This window comes from Euprymna scolopes, chromosome 5 (genome assembly GCF_053919585.1).
Source record: "Euprymna scolopes isolate OS-2025 chromosome 5, ASM5391958v1, whole genome shotgun sequence".
Taxonomy (NCBI): Eukaryota; Metazoa; Mollusca; class Cephalopoda; order Sepiida; family Sepiolidae; genus Euprymna; species Euprymna scolopes.
This window is the reverse complement of record NC_136486.1, coordinates 83,551,982-83,576,217: the sequence shown is the minus strand read 5'-3', so window position 1 is coordinate 83,576,217 and position 24,236 is coordinate 83,551,982. Positions and strand designations below refer to the sequence as shown.

At 31.9% G+C, this 24,236-nt stretch overlaps 1 protein-coding gene across 1 annotated transcript in view; it reads right to left on the bottom strand.

Annotated features, from left to right (window-relative positions):
• Positions 1 to 222: 222 nt before the first annotated feature.
• Positions 223 to 24,236, bottom strand: part of LOC145276900 (CUE domain-containing protein 2-B-like) — a 53,188-nt gene continuing 29,174 nt past the window's right edge. Inside the window, exons 6-9 of the mRNA XM_080128346.1 lie at positions 16,372 to 16,557; positions 11,880 to 11,944; positions 2,914 to 2,974; positions 223 to 2,759 (exon numbers count right to left, since the gene is read on the bottom strand). Coding sequence (XP_079984472.1) covers positions 2,610 to 2,759; positions 2,914 to 2,974; positions 11,880 to 11,944; positions 16,372 to 16,557 — 462 coding nt within the window. The 3' untranslated portion in view covers positions 223 to 2,609. The remainder of the gene's footprint in view (positions 2,760 to 2,913; positions 2,975 to 11,879; positions 11,945 to 16,371; positions 16,558 to 24,236) is intronic.

Genomic DNA, 24,236 nt, shown 5'->3' with positions numbered 1-24,236 from the left:
CCTGTTTAAAACAAAGTTATGAATGAAATGTTTATAATTTTAAATTAATGTTTCAAATATTTTAACTCGTGATAGAAACTGAAGGGAATATTAACATCCACTCTTTTTACAACCACCGTCCAGTCCTCCAATAAAAAAATTATAGAAATAGAACAAAACGTGTCATTTTAATATTCAAAGGGATTACAATGAAATATTTTATAGAAAAAAACAAAACAAGAATAACAATTTCTATAAATTGAGTTTATTCATTTGGATTGTGTTGATAAAAGGTGAAAGGTGAATCCAATAGGTTATTCAATAACAAAAACAACCATTTTACAAATGGATCAAGAAAATTTTATACAGAATACGCTTAAAAATTGGGATAACAAAAGGTTGAACCAGAATCATCTCCCTTTGTATGAGTTACATTCAAACAAAACTGAATGTTGGTATTAAAAAATACTCTTTCATTCATTCTGCACATATTGTATTAAGATAATAAAAAAAAATGCAAAGATGAACATATTTGAAAATCCAATCTAAATGGAACATGTTTATTGTTTTCATACTTGAGAGTAGGTTTAAGAAAAAAATGTTCTAAAAGCATTCAAGTGTTTAGATTATATGTTTATTTATTAAAGAATATAGTTAATATTGATACTCAACTAGTTTGTCTATAATTCATGTTTTTCTTTTAGACAAAATGTATAAAATGGTGAATTCTAGATTAAACCAGTGTTTATATTTATGTTTCGTATTTATTTATTTTTTATTCCAACAAATGTAACACGATTAGGATTTGTAATCATTTGTTATTCGGAACGTGTTAGATTGCTTTTACAGCTTGATATAGTGCTACTAGTTAAGAGTATAAGCCTTTTATTATATACGTTATAAAAGGAAATTTTACTATTTTTTAAATAATAATATTAACAGAAAATAAATTACAGAATTAATAATATTGGAGAATGTAAAAGAAGGAGAGTGTGTGTTGTTTACCTTTCATTATGTAAGGAGATGGTGACATCCTCAGGAGTAAAGGGACTTCTTTTCCAGTTTGCTTATTCTTTTAAATCAGGATTTTGGCAGCATTAAACGTGTCAGTCAGCGGCTTGTGTCTAGACATCACCCTCTACTTAACTCTAACCACAATTCATTGAGATTAGCTTTTGAAGAACCAATAACCTAGTGAATGTTTTTTGTACTGTCTTTAGTTTTATTGAGGACAATTTTCTTTGTAGCATGAACAACAAAAACCCTTCAAATTAAAGATAATGGACTGAGTGACTATTACCATCACCATCATCGTCATCAGTCGAGGCATGGTTGAGGCATAAGGACAAATTGGTGACTGGCTCCTATTCAACAAATTGAATAAATTTATATTAAAAGTAAAAATGGTTTAATTTGTATAAGTTTTACATTATGATAATTATGTAAATTAATTTCAGACTCATTCCTATGGAGACATTATAGAAAATATTTCATTGTTATCCAATTCTTTGGCTATTTTTTGTTCTCATGCTCTTTGACGAGCTGGATTTTTCTGACTTACCTCACAAACCAACTGAATACTTAACTTTACCCTTGTAGAGAAGGCTAAGTAAAAAGAAACTTAAGAAATCTTAAATAAATCATAATGGAGCACGTAGGAAAAAACATCATAAAACAGGTTGATCCATTTCCCTGAATTTGATCAACAAAGAGGTTATGTTAAAATGAATTTGAAACATACACATCATTCATTAGTAGAGCTTGCTAGTCTCATTGACATTCGACACCATATGTATATATAAACCTTATACTTGAAAGTTAAAAAATAGTTAAAAAAAAAAAAAAAACATTGGAAATAATTCCAAAATTTTTTTATATATAGATTAAGATAATACAAAACTGTTGATTTAATATTATTTTTAACAAATTTTAACCCATATTTTTAAAATGTAGATAGCTGAAAAAGGTTTACGCTTTATTCAAATAAAATAATTGCTTTTCACGATTAAAAAAAGTTAAATTACAGTAAAATTTTCATTTGAACCTGCTTATAAAAACGATATTTTTGTAATTTTAGTGAATATTTTCCTATTAAAGTGTGAAGCTTTTTCCTCTTTAAAACTAAAAAATAAAACATATTTTAATATTCTATTTTACTTAATCATTACCATTGAACATTTTTTACTGAAAAAATTAGCTTTAAATATTTATGATATGACTGACATTATTTCACGTCTTATGATTTCACTTACTAAATTGATCCATTATATAAGAGGATTAAAGTACGAATTTGGAAAATTTATAAAGAAAAACAAACATTTACAAATCAAATTTACCCAGTAAAATGTCCAACTCTTTCCATTTTTTAAATAAGTTTAAGATAACATAATTATTAACATTATAGATAACATGGTTAAGTATTAATAACTTAAAGAAAATGAAAAATGACAAAGCATATAATCCATAATTCACTTACTAAAAGAGGTGGGTGGGGACAGAAGATCATGTGAAAGTTTTAAGTGCCAGAGCTAAAGAAAATCTTGGAAGTTAAAATATGTAATTGAAGCCAGAAAAAAAAATAACTTGTTTGAAAAATGAAAGAAGTCCTTGAAAACTAAGTTCCAAAAACCTCAATGGAACCTGTACTTTTTGGAAGGTTTTAAGTTTATGAAAGTTTTCTTTAAAGAATCCTCATCGTCATCTTTGTTGAACAGAGTAAAACGTTCTCCTTTGGTGCTGACCACTTTGTTATCTAAATAACGCACAAGTTTTTTCGGTACCTGGAGGAAAATAAAATTTTTTACAAGGTATCACCAATGAAATATAAAAATTGATTATAATTTTGTTAAAATAATTAAAAGAAAAAAGAAGAGAACAAATTTTGAACTTAACACATTTAAATTATTATGCTAATTAAAATGTTATATAACTTACACTTTTTGGTGCTGCTGGTCGGTAACTCTTTTTATCTTCTTCTTCATCAATGTACGCATATCTTGAAAAACAAGAAAATGATATGCATGTATTAAAAATGAAATGTGGATACAGAAAACTTGAGAATATTTTCTGTTCTTAATAATTCTGAATATTTTTAGAGTTGCAATATATTTTTGTTTAAATCATTACTAAATTGAAAGGATAAAAGTTTTCAAAATAAAAAAGTTTATTTGGTTTTACTGAAAAAGACAGTTCTTTTAGATGGTGGAATTAGTAGTTGGACCAAAAGATAATGGAACAAAAGTATAATATACAGTGTTTGAAGAAGGTAATATAAAGATTTCTTATTTTACTACATTAGACTTGAATCTGGAAGCTTTAAGAAATGTAGCTAACCTTTGTTATCATTATGCATAGGTCCATTCTCATCTGGCGAAGACTACAATCTACTAGTAAAAAAACATTTTCAGTGGTATGACATGACACTTCATATGTATAGCATGAATAAAACCATTTGAATATATAAGAATTTGAAGCATAAAAACTTACTGAAATGACTGGATACAGCAATAAATAACACAAAAGGAGTTGATATGCTGCAAACCAACATAACCAAACATATAGGGTGAACACACAAACTTTTTTTATTACTTCTAAAAAAGAAAAAAACTGAACCCATAAACTTTTTTTTACTTCTACAAAAACTGAACCCACAAACTTTTTTTTATTACTCCTACAAAAACAAACTAAACCATAAACCTTTTTTATTACTTCTACAAAAAAAAAAAAAAAAAAACTGACCCCATAAACTTTTATTATTTCTACAAAAAAAACTGAACTCACAAACTTTTTTATTACTTCTACCAAAAAAAAACTTGAACTCACAAACGTTTTTTATTACTTCTACAAAAGAAAACTGAACCCATAAACTTTTTTTTATTAATTCTACAAAAAAAAAAAAAACTAAACCCATAAACTTTTTTATAACTTCTAAAAAACAAACGGAAGACATAAATTTTTTTTATTACTTCTACAAAACAATGGAACAAACAAACTTTTTTTTAATTACTTCTACAAAAAAGAACTGTACCCATAAACCTTTTTTACTACTTCTACAAGAACAAACTAAACCCATAAACTTTTTATTACTTTTACAAAAAACAAACTGAACCCATAAACTTTTTCTATTACTTCTACAAAAAAACTGAACTCACAAACTTTTTTTTATTACTTCTACAAAAATAACTGAAGCCACAAACTTTTTTATTACTTCTACAAAAAAAAACTGAACCCATATAATTTTTTTTATTACTTCTATAAAAAAAAACTGAACTCACAAACTTTTTTATTACTTCTACGAACTGAACTCACAGACTTTTTATTACTTCTACAAATACAAACTGAATTCACAAACGTTTTTTATTACTTCTACAAAATAAAACTGAACCCATAACCTTTTTTATTACTTCTGCAAAAAAGAAGAAACTGAACCCATAAACTTTTTTATTACTTCTAAAAAACAAATGGAACCTACAAACATTTTTTTATTACTTCTACAAAAAACTGAAGCCACAAACTTTTTTTTATTACTTACACACAAACTGAAGCCACAAACTTTTTTTTATTACTTCTACAAAAAATAACTGAAGCAGCAAACTTTTTTTATTAAAAAAAAAGAAACTGAAACCATAGACTTTTTTTATTACTTCTGCAAAGAAAAAACTGAACCCATAAACATTTTTTATTACTTCTAAATAAAAGAAAACTGAACCCACAAACTTTTTTATTACTTCTACAAAAAAAATGGAACCCACAAACTTTTTTTTATTACTTCAACAAAAAAAACTGAACCCATAAACTTTATTTAATTACTTCTACAAAAAAAAAAAAAATGAACACATAAACTGTTTTATTACTTCTACAAAAAACAAATTGAACCCAAAAACTTTTTTATTACTTCTACAAAAAAAACTGTACTCACAAACTTTTTTATTGCTTCTACAAAAACAAACTAAACCCACAAACTTTTTTATTACTTATACAAAAAAACTGCACCTATTAAACTTTTTTATTGCTCCTACAAAAAAACTGAACACACAAACTTTTTTTTATTACTTCTACAAAAAAACTGAACCTATTAAACTTTTTTTATTACTTCTACAAAAATAACTGAAGCCACAAACTTTTTTATTACTTCTACAAAAAAAAAACTGTAACATGTTTTTGACTCCTAAGTGGGGTATGAGACGAATGAATTCGCCAATCATTTTTATAACCACCGGCTGTGCTAAACAACCAATGAAAACGTTTCAAAATTATTATAAAAATTGTCGAATTTTGGATTCAATCAGTTCGCCGTTAACTATGCCACGGACCACATTTGATTCTTGGCCGCCATCTTGGTTACTGATCTGAACTACGCCACCATCTTTGTTCAACACAATATCTCAGAACTTAAACTGAAATCATAAACATTTTTTATTACTTCTGCAAAAAAAAAAAAAAAAAACTGAACCCATAAACATTTTTATTACTTCTACAAAAAAGAAAACTAAACCCATAAACATTTTTATTACTTCTACAAAAAAGAAAACTGAACCCACAAACTTTTTTTATTACTTCTACATAAAAACTGAACCTATCAAACTTTTTTTTATTACTTCTACAAAAAAAAACTGAACCCCAAAACTTTTTTTATTACTTCTACAAAAAAAAAAACTGAACCCATAAACTTTTTTTATTACTTCTACAAAAAAAACTGAACCCAAAAACTTTTTTTTTATTACTTCTACAAAAAACTGGACCCATATACTTTTTTATTACTTCTACCAAAAAACTGGACCCATATACTTTATTACTTCTACAAAAAAAAAAACTGGGACCTATCAAACTTTTTTTTTATTACTTTTACCAAAATAAAAAAACTGAACCCATAGACTATTTTTTTATTACTTCTACAAAAAAAAACTGAACCCATAAACTTTTTTTATTACTTCTACAAAAAACAAACTGAACCCACAAACTTTTTTTATTACTTCTACAAAAAAAACTGAACCCAAAAACTTTTTTTTATTACTTCTACAAAAAACAAACTGAACCCACAAACTTTTTTTATTACTGCTACAAAAAAAAAAAGAAAAAACTGAACCCATAAATTTTTATTACTTCTAAAAAGAAAAAAAAAAAAAAATAAATAAAACTGAACACACAAACTTTTTTTATTACTTCTACAAAAAAAAAAAACTGAACCCATAAATTTTTATTACTTCTAAAAAGAAAAAAAAAACTGAACCCATAAACTTTTTTTATTACTTCTACAAAAAAAAAACCTGAACCCATAAACAAAAAACCTGAACCCATAAACTTTTTTTTATTACTTCTACAAAAAACAAACTGAACCCACAAACTTTTTTTATTACTGCTACAAAAAAAAAACCTGAACCCATAAACAAAAAACCTGAACCCATAAACTTTTTTTTTATTACTGCTACAAAAAACAAACTGAACCCACAAACTTTTTTTATTACTGCTACAAAAAAAAAAAAACTGAACCCATAAACTTTTTTTATTACTTCTACAAAAAACAAACTGAACCCACAAACTTTTTTTTATTACTGCTTCAAAAAAAAAAAAAAAACTGAACCCATAAATTATTTTTCATCATTTCTACAAAAATAAAGCAAAATAATTCTAATTTTGTACACTCAGACTTCTATATGATTATACCTAAAAGTTTCAATCTAGAATGCTTTGCATTCATTTCTAGGGGTTTCCTTGATTTTTCTGCAATTGCAGCCTTGAGCACATCAATTGTTTGAGGATTGTTATGGCCCACATAGCCTCACAGATAAAAATCTGGAAGTGGGGGAATTTTGTTGAATAAGGTGCCCAATTGACGTCACACTTACTGCTGATCAGCCTTTCCTGAAATCGCTCTCTCAGCCAGTTCAGAGTGTGATTTAATGTCTGTGTGTGTGTGTGTGTGTGAGGGGCCCATCTTGCCGGAACCACTGGTCATCTTGATCAGTCCCTTTGTGACGTCAGAGTGATGCTCAGAACTTTCTCAACACTTATTTACCATTTGAGCCCTCTCATTTCCATCTCTAAATCAATACAAACCGATTATGCCATGTTTGGAAATGGTTACCCATACTGTGCACTTTACTGAGTGTAACGGTCTCTGTAAGACTTCTTCCGGAGGTGCTTTACCCCAGTAAACATTATTTTTGCTATTGACATGTCCTGACAGCAGAAAGTGCTCTTCATCAGAGAACCAAACATAATCCAAAAAGTCTACATTGTCTTTGATTGTATCACAAAGCCATTCAAACATCACATTTTGTCATGTTAGCCTCTGTGAGATTTTACCTTATTTGGATCTGATAAGGATATAAATGAAAATCTGATCTGAAAACACGCCTCTTACCCTCCGACCAGAATGAGTGTCGAGAATACCTTTAGAATTAAAATTTTGCTCAGTACCATGCTCTCTAAGCTTCTTAGCATTCAAAAATTCTGCTTTTTGATGAAGCATTTCTACTTTTTCTTAAAATTTACTTGCCCGACCGTGTATGATTTGTTGGTAAAATAGACTTCCATAAAAAATGTATTTTCCTTGGTAGACCAAGACATGTTAATGAAGACTATGGTTCCAATTTTTCATCCGCAGAATCTACTTCATAACATGAAAAAAAAGCCTAGAATTAAATTTATGAATTTGAGTCAAAATATACGGGTTTGAATTTTTTTTTGGGGGGGGGGGGGTGTAGTAAACAAGATAAAATTTTACACTAGAGTAATTTTTTCACTAAAAGCTACTTTAGCATTGTTTTTGGCCAATTATTGGAACTTGCTTTCAAAATTCATCAATTTTTATACAAGAGTAGATCAAGAGTTGGCAAAATTTTCACGATATTAATTTATTTTGCAAGAAAAAACAAAATAAAAAACATATAAACATGAACTTATTTTGCAACATATAAGGTGGAACGATAAATTTGTTGTTCCAAAGAAAACAACACTACAGCTTTATTTAAAAAATTTTATTACAAAAATCAATTCAGATAACTTGATTATGTTGTAGAGCTGACATCTATTCCGCCTAAATCACTGCCTTGATACAGGTCTGGAACTGGGAGCATACCTTTTCCATAAGCCCTAACAAATACTCAGCAGATGACATGATCAGGCTGGCTTTGGTGTCGAGGGAGGTCATGTTGGTGATGTTCTCAATGTATAACCAAACCAAGTAGTCCAGCGGGTTCTGGTCAGGAGAGAAGGAGGACCAGTGAGAGATGGGTACAAAGTTGTAGCACTCCTGAAACCAAGCCTGGGTCTCTTTAGACTTGTGGGCCAGCGCAGAGTCCTGTTGCCACACCCAGAGTCTGCTAGCGGCCACCTGATTGCACCAGAGGATCATCACACTCTTCAGCACATCCAGGCATGTTTTGGTGTTGACTTTCAAGCCGACTTTGAAAATGTGAGGTGGCATGATGTGGTCCTCACTTAAAGCCACACCAAAGACTATAACTGAAGCCGAAAACTTTGTTTTCATACTCTGGGCACATTCCCTGTTATTCATGGCAATCCAGCGATGCATTTTGAAGCTGCCAGCAATGGTCCTGTTGTCAAAATTTAGATCGGTAGAGAGCATGAGTTGTAAAGCGGCACATCTCCGATCTTGCTAGTTGAACATTGTGTCACTTTCAGACATGATAGAAGGCTCCTATCACTCTTAGGATTTGTACACAACTGGCCAACTAGAAGATGGTTTGCAACAAAAAAAAAAAAAAGAAAAGAAAATTGGTTTTCATCAAACGGAAATGGAATCATGTCATCTTTTCTAGGGTGACAATTTTATCGTTCCACACTGTAGTTACACTTTTCAAGTTGATATTTCCAGGTTCAAAGACTGTCCTTATAAAATTCTGGAAGACATTTCCCAAGCCAAGTAGTGGCATGTGATTTGCTTCTAGATTATTAAAATGGGTTTCTTTAAGTTTAGGAAAAAGGAAAAGTCTGATAGAGCTAAATTGGGATTATATGGTGATTGAGGAAGCATTACTCATCAAAGAACATCCTGCACAACCTTTGAATAATGCACTGGTGAATGTCATGATGAAACAGAACCCCATCATGAAATTTCCCTTTATTTTAATCAAAGCATTCTTTAACTTCTTTCAAACATCAGCATGATAAACTGCTACTATTTTTTGATTCAAGGTAATTTATTATTATTACACTCTCAGAATCACAGAAAACCATGGCCATCACTTTTTGAACAGACTTTTAAGATTTGAACTTGATCGGTCCTGAAGATCGATGTGGAAGTCATTACTTTGACTGTTTTTCTTGAGTCAGAATCACACTGGTAAATTCAAGTTTGATCTCCAGTGATAATTTTCAACACAAATTGCCCTTCATCTTTTTCAAATTTATTCATTAATGTTAAGGAGAGATCATTTTGAAGATTCTGTTGACCAGGCTGCAACATGTAGAAGACTAATCGTGCTGAAAGATTGCTTAGTCCCAAATTGAGAGACATAACTATCTGACTGACACTTATTGGCTGATCTTCTTCAATTAAATTTGAACAATCTCAATGTTTTTGTCATTTTTTGAAGTTCCTGGTCTTCTTGAGCAAGGGTCATCACCAAAGTCATTTCTTCCTTTTGTGAATTGCTAAATCTGTTTCTAGACTGTAGTCTTTTCTAGCACACAAATTTCATAAACTTTTCCCAAACTTCAATGATCTGTGTTCCATTCGAGTTTTACCAAAAATTTGATCATATCTCAAAATATCTGTTTTCCATGGTCAAAAAAGCAGCTTTTAGAGGATCTTTACAATACAAAGGCTTGCATGAAACTGATTGTAGGGAAACATCCAGTGAAGTATTTTGCCATATTTACCTTGTTCAAAGTTGATAATTTTATTGTCATTAAAAAATTTGGAACTTTTTATCCACTCTTGTACATAGTCCTTCTGGCTATTTTTCTTAACACAAAAAACAAAACAAAAAACAAAAAAAAAACAAAGGAATTTTTAATCGCATTCAGGTTTACTACCACTGCCACCAATGTTGTACACTGGGAAGACGTATACTTTTGTAGCACTTGTATTTTAATTTTTATTGTATGTTATTCTATACTTTTATCTATAAATATAAAAGCGAATTTGTATGTATGTGTGTTTGTGTGTTCGCTTTTTCTGTATGTCTACAAAAGGCTTTTTTCAGAGAAGCGGTCGGTTGCCTAACAACTTTTTAAAACTTTTTATATTACATGTAAATCGTAATATCTCAGAGCTCGCCTGTCTACTTAATTTGCTCGACTTCGGGAAGATAAATATTCAACAGTTTTTGCTCGCCGCATGTGGGTTTTTCCGAAATAAAAGCGACACTAATTCTTGCATTATTTTTCCGGTCTCAATCGCCGGAAATGTCAAAAAGCAATCAGCTTTGAAGTGGAAATATTATTTCCTTATATCAGAAGACAATTGCTATTCAATTTCGACAAGTGGAACTGTTTCTCCCTACCCCCAATGTCTTGGGAAAAATTTTTTTTAAAAAAGCATTCCCGCACTAAATGAAATGCTACCCCGCAGTCAAAAGTTGACCTCATTAAGTCATTAAAACATGCACCTGCTACTTGAAGTAATTAAATAAATTCAAACGTCTTTCCGTTAGCATCTCGCGGTGGCCCAATGGTTAACATCGCACTCTTTTTTTTTTCACACTTTAATTTCCAACTTTGCCTCAAGGGTTCGGGTTCGATCTTCATACTTACCTACCAAAACATTTTTTTTTATTTTAACCCCCCACCCCTCGAGTTTTGATTTACCCCAAACCACACACACCTCCAAACATCCGGGCAATGCCGAGTACCCCTCGCTAGTCCTAAATAAAGAACACTCCCTCTACCTACATTTTTTTCTCTCTCTCAAATGAATTCTGAATGGCTAATACAAATATCTTTTACATTCTGACTTACTGGAATAAAAGATTCACATTTATCAAACACTTTTTACTTTTATTCATTCTAAACAAATTTGATTATCTCCAAATACAAACACTCTTGATACCACCGCTTTTGTATATATTTCACTTAATATACTGTATTATAGCAATCTTGAAGGATTATGTTTCTTAATATTATTTACCTTCTGTATGATTCAATAACTAATCCTTAATTTTCATTCTGTTCTTCCACACTCATATGGTTAAAAAAAAACATGGCATACAGTACAAGACGGTAATAGTAGCGTTAACTGGTTCAGTGCTTGTTATAGCAACATAACTACCCAATTTATTGCCACTACACACCATATTCATCAGTCATTTTGACGCAAATACAAGTCCTTCTTCGCTAAGCTCATAAATTTATAATACAGTTCATAATAATAGCAGCTCTTACATTGTCAACTAAGTTTATCAACAATTTGATTTACATTTTATAATTTACATTCACGGGTTTCCTTTTTTTATTATTATCATATTCTAGCCAAACAGAACACTTAGCTGTTTCTTTAAGATATTTATTCCACTGTAATGCATTTTAATTTCTTATAAAGCAAATAAGCCATTTCAATAAATGACTTCTTTAAATACAAATCCTCTCTTTAAAAACTTAGTTTACTGATTAAAGTACATCTACTAGAATGCATTTTGATTTATTTATGAAAAATCCTACCTTTAAGACACTCATTACACATCTGCTATATCATTTCTCTCCAGACCACATAGATCTTCAACCTGCAGATTTCCATATCATCACACTGTAAACATATACCTAGTTGACAACAGTAACATGTCTACTAGTTAGTCATGACAGAAGTTTCCTGCACTTCCACCATCTACTTTTACTTTTGTTATCATACCAATACCTTCATACCATTAATTTTTTTCTTTTACATGAGAAATATGAGGCACATTAATTAAAAGCAAATAAAAACAAAAAAAACTTACTTCTGCAACATTTGATCCCGAACTTTCTTGTCATCTTGAACAGGAGCTTGAAAATGTAAAAGTCTCTGAAAGTAGAAAAAAACATTAATTCATTAAATAATACAATTGAAAAGCTAACTTTTATATTCTCAGTTTTATGATTTTAGTGATATATATCTTTCGTTAGAGTCACCGAATTAGAGGATGAACTACAGAAGATCAAATTTGATGTTATAGGAGTGTGTGAAACCAGACGTAAGGGTGAAGGATGTCTCATCCTTAATAACAGCGGACACTACTTATACTATAAGGGTGGGTACACCTCTTACAATGGGGTCAGTTTTGTGGTCAACAAGAATATTGCAAGAAACATAACAAACTTCAGACAGAGTGGCACAGCTCACTATCAGGATCAACAAGGAATAGTACGTCATCCAGGTTTGCCTTTCAACAACAAGCCATACTGATGAAGAGGTTGCGATGATCTATGAAGATGTCGATAAACTTCTTTTTACCAGCAAAGTCAGTCACACCATCCTTATGGGGGAATTTCAATGCCAAGGTTGGAATAGGAAATACATCTGAATCAAGTACTGGTCCATATGGTTATGGAATAAGGAACAGCAGAGGTGACACCCTTGTTAACTTTGCAGAACACCACCAGTTAAAGATCATGAACATGCTCTTTAAGAAAAACAAAAAACAGACGTTGGACTTGGATATCCCTTAATCGCACGACAAAGAATGAAATTGACTTCTTCCTTACCAACAGGCCACACACTGTGATTGATGTTTCTGCTATAAACAGATTAAACACAGGGAGTGACCACCAAATGATCAGAATGTCTCTTACCATAGACATCAAGCTAGAGAGGACAAAGCTCATCAAGCGGCACAAGAAACCAAACACCCACGATCTAGCAAACAAGTCATCACAGTTTCAGCTGCTACTATCCAACAGATTTGAGGTGCTAGCAACATCAGAAGATCCAAACACTGACTACAACAAAGTGATATCAGAGATCAGTCAGGCCGCACTAGAAACAGCTGGTCAATACAAACCACAGAAACCAGACAAACTGTCTACAATTACAAAACAGCTGAGAGAGAAACAACAACAGATGAGAAGAGGAGGTACAAATGCACATGGAGTAGCTTGAGATATGCAAGACACTGAGACGCAGAATGGCGAAAGAAATTTCAAACTTCAATGAACAACAAATACTATAAGTCATTGAAGTAAACAAAGGCATTAAGACCATGAAAAAAGGGCAGCGTCTCGGCAGAAACAACATCACCTATCAAAAAAGAAGAAGTTGGCACTCTCATCCATGACCTAGACAGAATTGTTTCAAGGTGCGAGGAGTTCTATGCCACCAGACAACCAGGACATCCTCCAACCCTTCATGCACTGAACAAATCTGAGGAACACCTTCCTCCTATCGGAAGTGAGAGCAGCTATTATGTCAAGCAAGGTTGCAGGAGAGGATGGTGTTACTGCAGAAGTACTACAGAGCAGTGGTGAACCCATTGTTGAGATGTTTACAAGACTGCTTAATGGAAAAGTTCCAGATAAATGAAAAACTGCATCAGTGGTCATCATTCATAAGAAAGGAAATACTGCAGATATTAAGAACTATCAGCCAATCAGCCTTCTGCCAGTGACATATAAGGTATTCTCACAAGTCTTGCTAAGACGTATGCTAGGGACACTGGACAGTCATCAACTGCGAGAACAAGCAGGTTTCAGAGCAGGTTAATCCACCATCGACCATATCTCGGCTGTCAGTCAACTGCAAGAGAAAGCCAATGAGTACAAGATCCTATTGTGCTTTGCCTTTGTGGATTACGAAAAAGCTTTCGACTCTATAGAGTTTGATCCACTGTTCAATGCCCTTGAGAAACAAGGACTCAACATACATCACCTTGCTGAAAGACCTGTACAGTGGGGCTACCTCTACTTTAAAGCTACATCATGACAGCAACAAGATCAAGCTGGAGAGGGGAGCAAGACAAGGTGACAACATCTCGCCAAAACTCTTTACAGCCTGTGTCCAGGATGCGATGATCAGACGGATTAAGTGGGAGGGTAGGAGAGTCAACATTGATGGCGAACACCTGTCACATCTCATCTTCGCTGATGATATAGTACTGATGGCACACGCTCCTCAGGAACTAAAAGACATTCTTAACTACATCCACTCTGAGAGCAAGCCGGTTGGCCTCAACATGCATTTTGGAAAGGCTAAGGTGATGTTAAACCAGCACGCTACCAAGTCACCAATAATTGTTGATGGAAAGACCATTGAAGAAGTTGAAAGCTATAACTACTTGGGAAAGAAAATTACGAAAGATGGAGATCTCCTTCCTGAGATAAAGGCAATATGATATTCTCCACTTTCCCAAAAGCTGTACATCCCAATGCTACCCTTGTAGCCGAAAAATAAATATGTCAATCAAAGGGAAGATCTTCAATGAATATGTACTACCTGTGATGATCTACAATAGTGAAACATGGGCCCTGACAACTCGCCAAAGTGAAATCTTGGTAGTAGCACAAAGGAAGATGGAAAGGATAATGTTAGACATCACTCTATAAGACAGAAAGATAAACATCTGGATCCACCAATAAACGAGTTATTGACATCAATACTGCCATCAAAACATCCAAACACAGATGGGCAGGACATGTAGCCAGACAACATGACAACAGATTGTCTATCAGGACAACGGAATGGACACCTTGTGAACAAGAGACCAAAGGGAAGACCAAAAACGAGATGGAGAGATGACCTGATACAGCACATGGGTCCCACATGGCAACGAATAGCTCGGGACAGAGATAGATGGCTAAAGTCCAGGGAGAGGTTCCTCATTGAGTGATAAAACCCTTGTTGATATCTTTCCCATGCAAAAAAGTCGCTATTACCTAGTTGTTATAACACAACACACATGTATTGAAAAAAATAAATAAAATAAAAACAATACAAGATGGAATGATAAAATTGTCGCTCTAGAAAAGACATGATTTTGTTTCCATTTAGTGAAAACCAGTTTTCTTTTTTTGTTGCAGACAATATACTCGTTGGCCAGTTGTGTACAAATCCCAACAGCGATAGAAGCCTTCTATCATGTCTGCAAGTAACACAATGTTCAATCAGTGAGATCAGAGATGCACTGCTGTACAACTCATACTCTCTACAGATTCAAATTATGACAACAGGGCCATTGCCAGTACCCTCAAAATGCATCGCTGGATTGCTATGAATATCAGGGAGTGATGAAAACAAAATTTCTGGTCACGTTTATGGTCTTTGGTGTGGTTTCAAGTAAAGGGCACATCATGCCACCTCACATCTTTGAAGTCAGCTTGAAAGTCAACAATAAAGTGTACCTGGATGTGCTGAAGAGTGTGGTGATCCCTTGGTGCAATCAGGTGGCCACTGGCAAACCCTAGGTCTGGCAGCAGAAATTGGCGCTGGCCCACAAGTCCAAAGAGACCCAGTACTTTGTACCCTTCTCTAACTGGCCCTCCTCCTTCCTCGATCTTGATTACTTCGTTTGGTTATATGTCAAGAACATCACCAACATGAGCTCTCATAACACCAAAGCCAGCCTAATCGCCTCTACCAGCTGAGCTCCCATCAGTGCCTGTGGATCAGTGCATGCTCCTAATTCCAGGCTCGTATTGAGGCTGAAGGCGGCTTCATTGAATAGATATCAGCTCTACTACATAATCAAGTTACCGGAATTGATTTTTTCAATAAAAGTTTTAAAATAAAGGTGTAGTGTTGTTTTTTTTTAGGGTGACACTTTTATCATTCCATCCCGTATTATTTGTTATTATTGAATAAATTTGTGTTAATTTTTATTTTCATAAAAGTTTTCAGATTTCAGGTCTTGCTCACAACTTGTTCATTACACATGAAGTTTTGTTTCTTTTAATGGTGCCATATCAATTAGTCTAGAACTTAGAAATATCTATTATTTCAGTTTATTTATAATTAAGGATGCAATCACAAAATTATTCAGAGTTCAAGCTATTTTAATTGTAATTTGACAGAGTTCATAGAACGAAGGACTGATTTCAGGATAGAACAATGTATACGTCCAACGATATTCTGTTCAAATAACTATGATGGCAGGAAGTCTGATTTCTCTATAGAGGCAGAATTTGTCTTGTTATTTCACTAACAATGCTACAACAAAATAAGGAAAGTCAATTTTATGCTTAAAGTGTTACACAATTATAATAAGAATATCCATGGCAAAATGAAAGTCACTAAAAGGAAAGGAAACTTCAACTTCTGCATAATCTGTTTTGTTAAAAGCATTCTATGTAAATAACAAATATGGATGATTAGAAGTAGTAGAAGACATTATAAATATGTCAAGACAAAATATCTTCACATATAGTTTTGCCATCACTGATATATATATATATATATATATATATAGCTCACAGACATGCAAGTATTCATCAATTTCTTTAAAAATAAACTTTGAATGAAACCTTTTCAGCACTTGGTACAATACTCTCACCACATTCCTGACGGTCCAAAATCAGCTGAGTTGCTTCGTCCATGTCTCCACTAGCCAAACTTAGACAATGAAATGCCTCAAGTTGACATGAAGCTGGGAACATCTCCAAAAGTTTCCGGACTTTTTCATCCAATATAGGATCCTCTTCAGTTGGAGACTTATGAAGAATGAAAATCAAGATTTTATTTATATAGAAAGAAGAAAAATGAAAAAATGTTTTGCAAAGAATAAGCTTGACTTGTTACAAGACAAATTTTAAGAAAAAAGAAAAATATATAATGAAAAGATGAAATCAAATATTGTGAAAAAAAAAATAAAAAAATAAGGTAGTCATTTTATGTATGGAACTATCATAGCATTTGAGTTGAAAATATGTAAAATATTTAGATTATGTAAAATTATTTTGAAAATAATAATGAACACTAATTGATAAAATGTTACTGATGAGATAAAAAAAAAAAGGATTATTTGTATAGGCTTAAGAGAAAAAAGAAATTGTTCTTTGTAAAAATAACAACAACAAAAAAAACAGTGAATTAGGAGGAAGAGGGGTTTAGATGCAAAAGATATTAGTTAAAAAAAACAAAACAAAACAAAAAAAATCAAATCATGAATATTGTTGTCACAAATGGTTGAAATAAATCAAGTGAAATTGTTTTGCAATTATATTAGAAATAAAATCTCTTTAATAGAATATTTTTATTTCAAAGGTTATGATTAATAAGGCTAAACAATCCACAATTGGTTATTTTTCAGAATTCCCCTTATATTAAAAAAACATTAAAAAAAATCTGTATGAGGTACATACCACTGATGAAATGAAAATATATTCCCAAAATCACATAAATTCATCAAGTAGTTTTACTTTTAAATAAGAAAATAAAATTTTGTGAGTATTGGAGGAGTGATTATTTTGTCCATCATTTTGAAAAAACTCAAAGAGCAACAGAGATAACTCAACAATAATTCAAACTTTGCAGGATTCATGATGTAATTCATATGAATTCCCATTAATCATTAAAAAATTATTTTCTTTATAAAATAAAACTACCTTACCCAATTTCTGTGATTTTTAGAATATAATATTTTTGCTTCATCACATGTATGTACATCATACAGATTTTTCTTTATTTTTTAATATAGAGGGACAACAAAAACCAATTAATCTTTCATTAAACTGAGAGAGGGAGAGAGAACATAACAGTTTATTATAATGTATCAACAAAATTAAAAAAAAAAAAAAAACTTTACTTCAAAACATTTTGTGTAAAAACTATACATTATTTTCAATAGCTATCATCCAATCCTATTGTATTTGTTTCAGATATAATAAATGGTAAATAGAAATATCGAGATTCAGATATTACTGATATGTGGTGTGGTGGTGAAGATTATCAGGACGTAGATAATGGTCAGAGGAAACTAGCATCTTCAGAAATAGGCTTCACAGCTAGAATGAACCTGTGAGAATCTCACTGAATAAAACCGGAAGGCAAATGGTACTTGACTTGATTAGTTGCTGTGATTTTGAGGACAAATTTCTGTGATAAGTTACACACTAGCTATTTTTTTTTTTTATTAAGCTGTGTTTTTATAAATATTTTGTTTTGGTTTCTCAGTTTGCTTGACATCCAATTTTAATCAAAATTTATTGATAGTTCTTTCTACTCTAAACTAACTTCAGCATTATTTAAAAGCCACTGAAGCTATTTGCAGAATTCAGGAAGAATACTATACATCCCAAACATGGTTATTTGTAACACTGCAATACAGAGAATAAGAGCATCAACACATTCATTAGTCAAGATCATTGAGAAATAGTATATTACAAAGATATTACAAATAAAATGTGTAAAGTTTTTTTCTAGTTGATCCCTATTAACTTTCAAATATGTAAGTACAACACTGGGTGAATATTTACAAAACTATAAAAAATCTATTTTAAAACAGAAATAAAACCTACTGAGATATGATAAAAAAAAAAAGTTTACTTACAAAACCTAAACAATATGAAATAATTTTATCATGGTGGGCGACTTGTAAAATTGTTTTTTGTAGAGTATATACCTCCCTTTCAATTAGGTAATCTCTAAACAAAGTCATTAATAGCAGGTATATTCACACTGTAAAAGTGGGTCAAAATTTTAAATTATATCTTAGTTTTTCCCAGAGTTATATTTACACTATTAATCCTTTGGATTCAATCTATTTGAAGAAGATTGCCTATAATGCATCCTACATATCCACCTCTCTGATCAAATCCCAAACCACAAGATACAACACCGCCAACATTTTAGAGACTCTTCTGAAAAAGAGAGATGGCTGCTTTGGATATATTCTTTGACACCCTGAAGAGGAATTTGTCTGTAAGTTGGTGACCCTAATCACATCTACTGGCTTAAGAAAGCATAAAGGTGGTCAATTGAAGACAAGGATTCAAACAATGAAGACATGGAGATGATAGCTGGTTTAATGTTTTTTGGTATTCTTCAGTGGAATTAGAAATGGCTGAAGTATGCTAAAGAGTTAATTGCCAATTGGCATAGGTGGATTATCCTGCTGTGGCTCAACTCAGCTCAAGTGAATAATGTTATAAGTTGTGGTAGTGGATGTTCACTATAATTTTAACTTCAAAAAACAAAAATACATTTGATACAATGTTATTTACACCAATTTTGAGGGAAAATAAATATTATCAATAAGGTTATTTATATTTAGTTCATTTTTTTCACATCAAATAAATTATGACAAAGATATTTACCAAATAACAGAACATTTTGTTTTATGAAATGAAAATTCAATCAATTTGATGCAGTGAAAAACAAATTATAAAATGGCAAGTAAGAAAAGCTGCTTGGAGAAAACTGAAGCATAAAAATATCCATCTGCTAAATATTCCAGTTAGTTTTCTATAGGATCAATTGCGGTGGATCAATTGTAGAAGATATGAAATGATACAAGCACTTTGAGATGAGGAATACTCATTATTATTCTACATTTTCAATCTCATCTTGGTTGTTATTATGTTTTAACCTTTTCAGGTGCCTTACGTCAAATTGGAAACACTCATGAAATTCTAAAGCAAACTCTTTATTGGAGTCGTGGGCATTCCATTTATCAGGCCTTGTAATATTCTTTAGTTTATTTGCTGTCTTTGCTCAAGATTGAACTCAGAAACCAAAGATAACTTGAAGACTTCAACCAACATCTCTGTATGTTCCGAGAATAATTTGCTTAACCAGGAAGATGTTCAGATAGACCATATGAGCTCAATAAAAAAAGAAAACGAGTAACTTGCCTTCTGGAATATACTAATATCACACAGAGAGTATAAGATTAAGACATCCATATAGCATCCAGTACCAAACATGGAATTACATGTTTTCTATAACATTTAGCACACATAAAAAGTAATACCAGCAAAAAATGACCAAACTTCTATATAACTAGCTTGGGTGCCCGGCGTTGCTTGGTTGTTTGTAGGTGCGTGTTGAGCAAAAAAAAAAAAAAAAAAGTTGTAGTAGGCAAGCTCGAACCCATGACGCGAAGGTGAAAAAGAAAGTGGAGGTGTGTGTAAAGAAACTGGAGGTGTGTGTAAAGGTGTAGGTTGAGCAATTGGTAGTAGGCAGGCAGGCAGGCTCAAACCTGTATCGCGAATGAGAAAAAGAAAGTGAAAAGAAAAAAATGTGATGCATTAGCTGTTGCAGTCATCACCAAACCGGAAGAGACGTAGGTTTAAATTAAGGCTAGACAATCCAAAAGAGGCGATGACTTTTGAAAATATCAGCAAAAAAAAGTGACCCTCCCTGTAGAAAAGTGCCTAATCAAGAGTGAAGGAATTAATGTTTTTGGCCAATTTTTTTTATATTTGTTGTCCGAAGGGTTAAGCTTCAAAATGATACCGATCCTGTGAAAATCCATTGCCTCTGTTGAAAGTTTTTGAGACATACATACATTCATATATATATATATTTAAACAGACAGGTGAGATTTGGGTGCCCAGCATTGTCCGGGTGTTTGGAAGTGTGTGTTGAGCAAAAGAAAAATAAATGTGGTAGCAGGCAGGCAGGCTCGAACCTTTACCATGAAGGAGGAAAAGAATATTTGTCGTCTGAAGGGTCGAGCTTCAAAACGATACCGATCTCGTAAAAAATGAAAAATAAAGAATAAGCGAACGTAATAACCCTGTTTAAATATCATAAAAAAAAAAAACGATGTTAAAACTTCTTAAAAAATCGAAAAAAAAAACAACAAAAAAAAAAACCAGCGAACGTGATGAAAAAAAAAAGAAAAAACGAACGAACGATGTTAAAACTTCTTTAAAAAAATCGAAAAAAAAAAAAAAAAAAAAAAACACAGCGAACATGATGGGGAAAAAAATCCAACGTGTAAGCGAACAATGTAAAAATTTCTTTAAAAAATTGGAAAAAAAAAAAAAAACAGCAAACGTGATGGGGGAAAAAAACATATAAGCAAACAATGTTAAAACTTCTTTAAGAAATCGTAAAAACAAAAAAATCGCAAACGTGATGAAAAAAAAAAACAATGTGTAAGCGAACGATGTTAGAACTTCTTAAAAAAATCGGAAAAACAAAAAAAAAATGGTGAACGTGATGGGGGAAAAACCCGTTTCAATATTAAAACTTTAAAAATAAAAAATAAAAAATCTTACATCACCGTTCGAACTTGCAACCTTAAGATAATGAAGCCACTCCTTAATCCACTGAGCATCAGCGAAATTGGGTTTTTTTTTTTTTAATATTTAAACTAATTCAAGAAAGAACTTTTTTTGCGCATGTGTATATGGCTATCTTGGCATGAAGGAACGATTTTTTCTTACCCCTCCCTGTAGAAAAGTGTCTCATTGAGGGTGAAGGAATTAATGTTTTTAGCCAATTTTTCCATATTTGTCGGCTGAAGGTTTGAGTATCAAAATGATACCTATCTGGTGAAAATCCGTCACTTCTGTTGAAAGTTTTTGTGAGACGTGCAAACACATTTTGCCTTATATATATATAGACTAGCAGGAGTACCCGACGTTACCCGAGTGTTTGTAGGTGTGTGTGTGTGTGTGTGTGCGTGTTGGGGGGGGGAGTAAAGCAGAACAAAAAGGAAACTTAACCTTGTTTAAATATAAATAAAACAAAAAAACAGCGATTTTAAAAATGGAAAAAAATAACTTTTATAGGTGTGAAAGAAAAAGGGGGGGGGCGCGTTGGTGGCAGGTAGGCTTGAACCCGGAGCCTTGAGGCCAATAGGCTGACGCAAAACACATGTGCTACGGCGATAGAAGCAATGTAACACATTACATATAGCGATTAAAAAGTGAAGGAGTTCAAATTGAGGTCAAACGTCATGCTATTCCAGTTTTTAAGTGCGTATTTAATGAGGTGAAATCCTTTTACTGCAGGATAGTTCTTTTGAGTGCGTTTACCAAACTTTGTCTGGTTTTGTTTCCCTAACGTGTTGGAGAAAACCAGCTTCCCCGTAATGAAAGCAATTGTCTGATATGACGGTGAAAACCGACATTGACCAAACGTCCATCGCTTTATCAGGTAACTGCTAATACAATCCAGTTTCACTTTTTTATACTGAAAAGCAAAACAAAGACACGGCGATCGAAAAAAAAATCTCGAAAATAGCGCGTAAAAGTCGGGCAAATTAAAGATAGACGCGACCCCCCCCCGTTCTTAACTCATATCTATTATGATTTAGACAGTATATAAATAGTTTTAAGAAGGAGTCACCTGACTGAGCCCCCCCCCCTCTCCGAAAAAAGCCTTTTGCGGACATATACAAAAAGTGCACACACATACACTAACACACGCACAGTTTGCCTTTTATATATATATAGATAACTACCATGGTAACACACTTTCCAACCCAGATAATAAAAGCAGAAAAAATGAAAACATCTCTCGTCTTATATAGGAGACCTTTTCAAAATATTTTTGAAAATATATTGTTTTTACAATATCAGAACAGTGTTCAAAAGTAGTTCAACCTATTGTCCAAGTGAAACCATCCGTAGAGAAGAAAGTGGTCCCAAATTGTTTATAGTCTAACTTGTATTGATGTGGAAACATTTACAAGGGTGAAACCTGTCACCACTTCAAAACAAAAGTGGAAGAATATCACAAAGCAGTTACTTGAGTAAAGACAGAAAAATTTAGGTATGTAGCCTATCATGTATGGAATAAAACGGTGACCATCACCCACAGTGAGATTCAGAATGTTGGGTAAAGTGAGCAGTTTATCTTACTGTTCTGAGTTCAATCCTGAACAAAGGATTGCTTCAAACAAGTTAACTGAACAAATGTCACATACAATATATGCCTAGGGCTCCAATAAAAAGTTAGAAGTAAAATTACATGATAATTCCAAGTTTGACATAAGGCACTTGAAAATTAGTCAGAAGCAAAACAATCAAAAGAATGTGATAACAACAAAGATGAGGAAATCAGTTGGACAATAGAAATAATGAATCATGTCAAATGAATTGTAAAACAAAAAAAGAGGCTTAAAATGATAAAGTGAAACATTTTGTAAATCATGTTTTTGATTAGGAGGAGATGAAAAGTGAAAAAGGATAATGAATGGAAGATGGATTATAAAACAAAATCAGATATCATCATCATTACAAGATGAATACTTATCAATTATATAGTTTTGCTATTTCTCTTTCATCTGTCGTATCAGAGTTGTCTTTATTATTTTGTCCAATTTCAATTTATTTAGTAATATCCTTGCCTTTATGGATTTAACTATATTTTATTAAAAACGTTTTTTGTAATATTTTAAATTTTTATAAGTTATTTTTAGTCTATTCTAAGTTGAAATATATTGATTAAAAAGATATTAAAAAAAAATATTAACTCTGTAATATTTAGTTTGAAAATGAAAAAACTAAAATTTATATTTTGAAAATCAAGATAAATATTAAATAACATTCCTTTTTAAGTAGAGAGTAACAGATAATAATTGGAAGACATTTTTTACTATTATTTGAATATAAAAAGAACAACTTTCCAAATGTTTTTCCTTTTTATAAAATGGGTTAATATGTTGTAAAACCATTACAGCATATTAACCCATTTTTAGTCATTTAATGTCAAAACAATACTTAGTCAATGATTACTACATAACATAGTAACAGAAGTTACTATTTTATTCATTGTTCTAGGGAAATTGTGGCTTAATACCTTTCTCAACCGTATTAGTCAATAAATGAATACAATAGATTTAATATAAACTGAATTTGGCTTAGTTGATTCCATAATCACTAACTCTCTATAAAAATGGATTTTATATACTCAATTTTCATAAAAATATAACATAATATCCCAATTTTAAGGTAAATTTAAACATTTATTCTTGTAGACAATTTACACTATAGAGAGAAATAAAAATCTATGACCTAATTAAAATAAATAAATAAAATTAAAGAATTTGTCATTCAGATAATTTTAAAATAAAGGATGAAGACAAGTTTGAAAAACATGCATGCAAATAATTCAGGTGGAGAAGTCATTATTTACATGTTTGAGCCTGTATTCTTCATTTTGGTTTTTACTATTTTCGCATTTTGGCTGCTATATTCTCTGACCTTCTTCACATGTTGTAATGAGTATTTTGTTGTAATGAGTATTTTGAGCTTTAACTATCCATTAACTAAATCCACTCTGGTAGATTTCTTTCATCTTGTATGCCTTTCATAGATTGAGTATCAGTTAAGCTTTGTAAAATTTGATTATGACAAAAAGCACCCGAAGAAGACTTTAAAGTACAATGGTTGAAATGTTGTGAAAATGCTAACCACAACCAAGATGAGGAAAA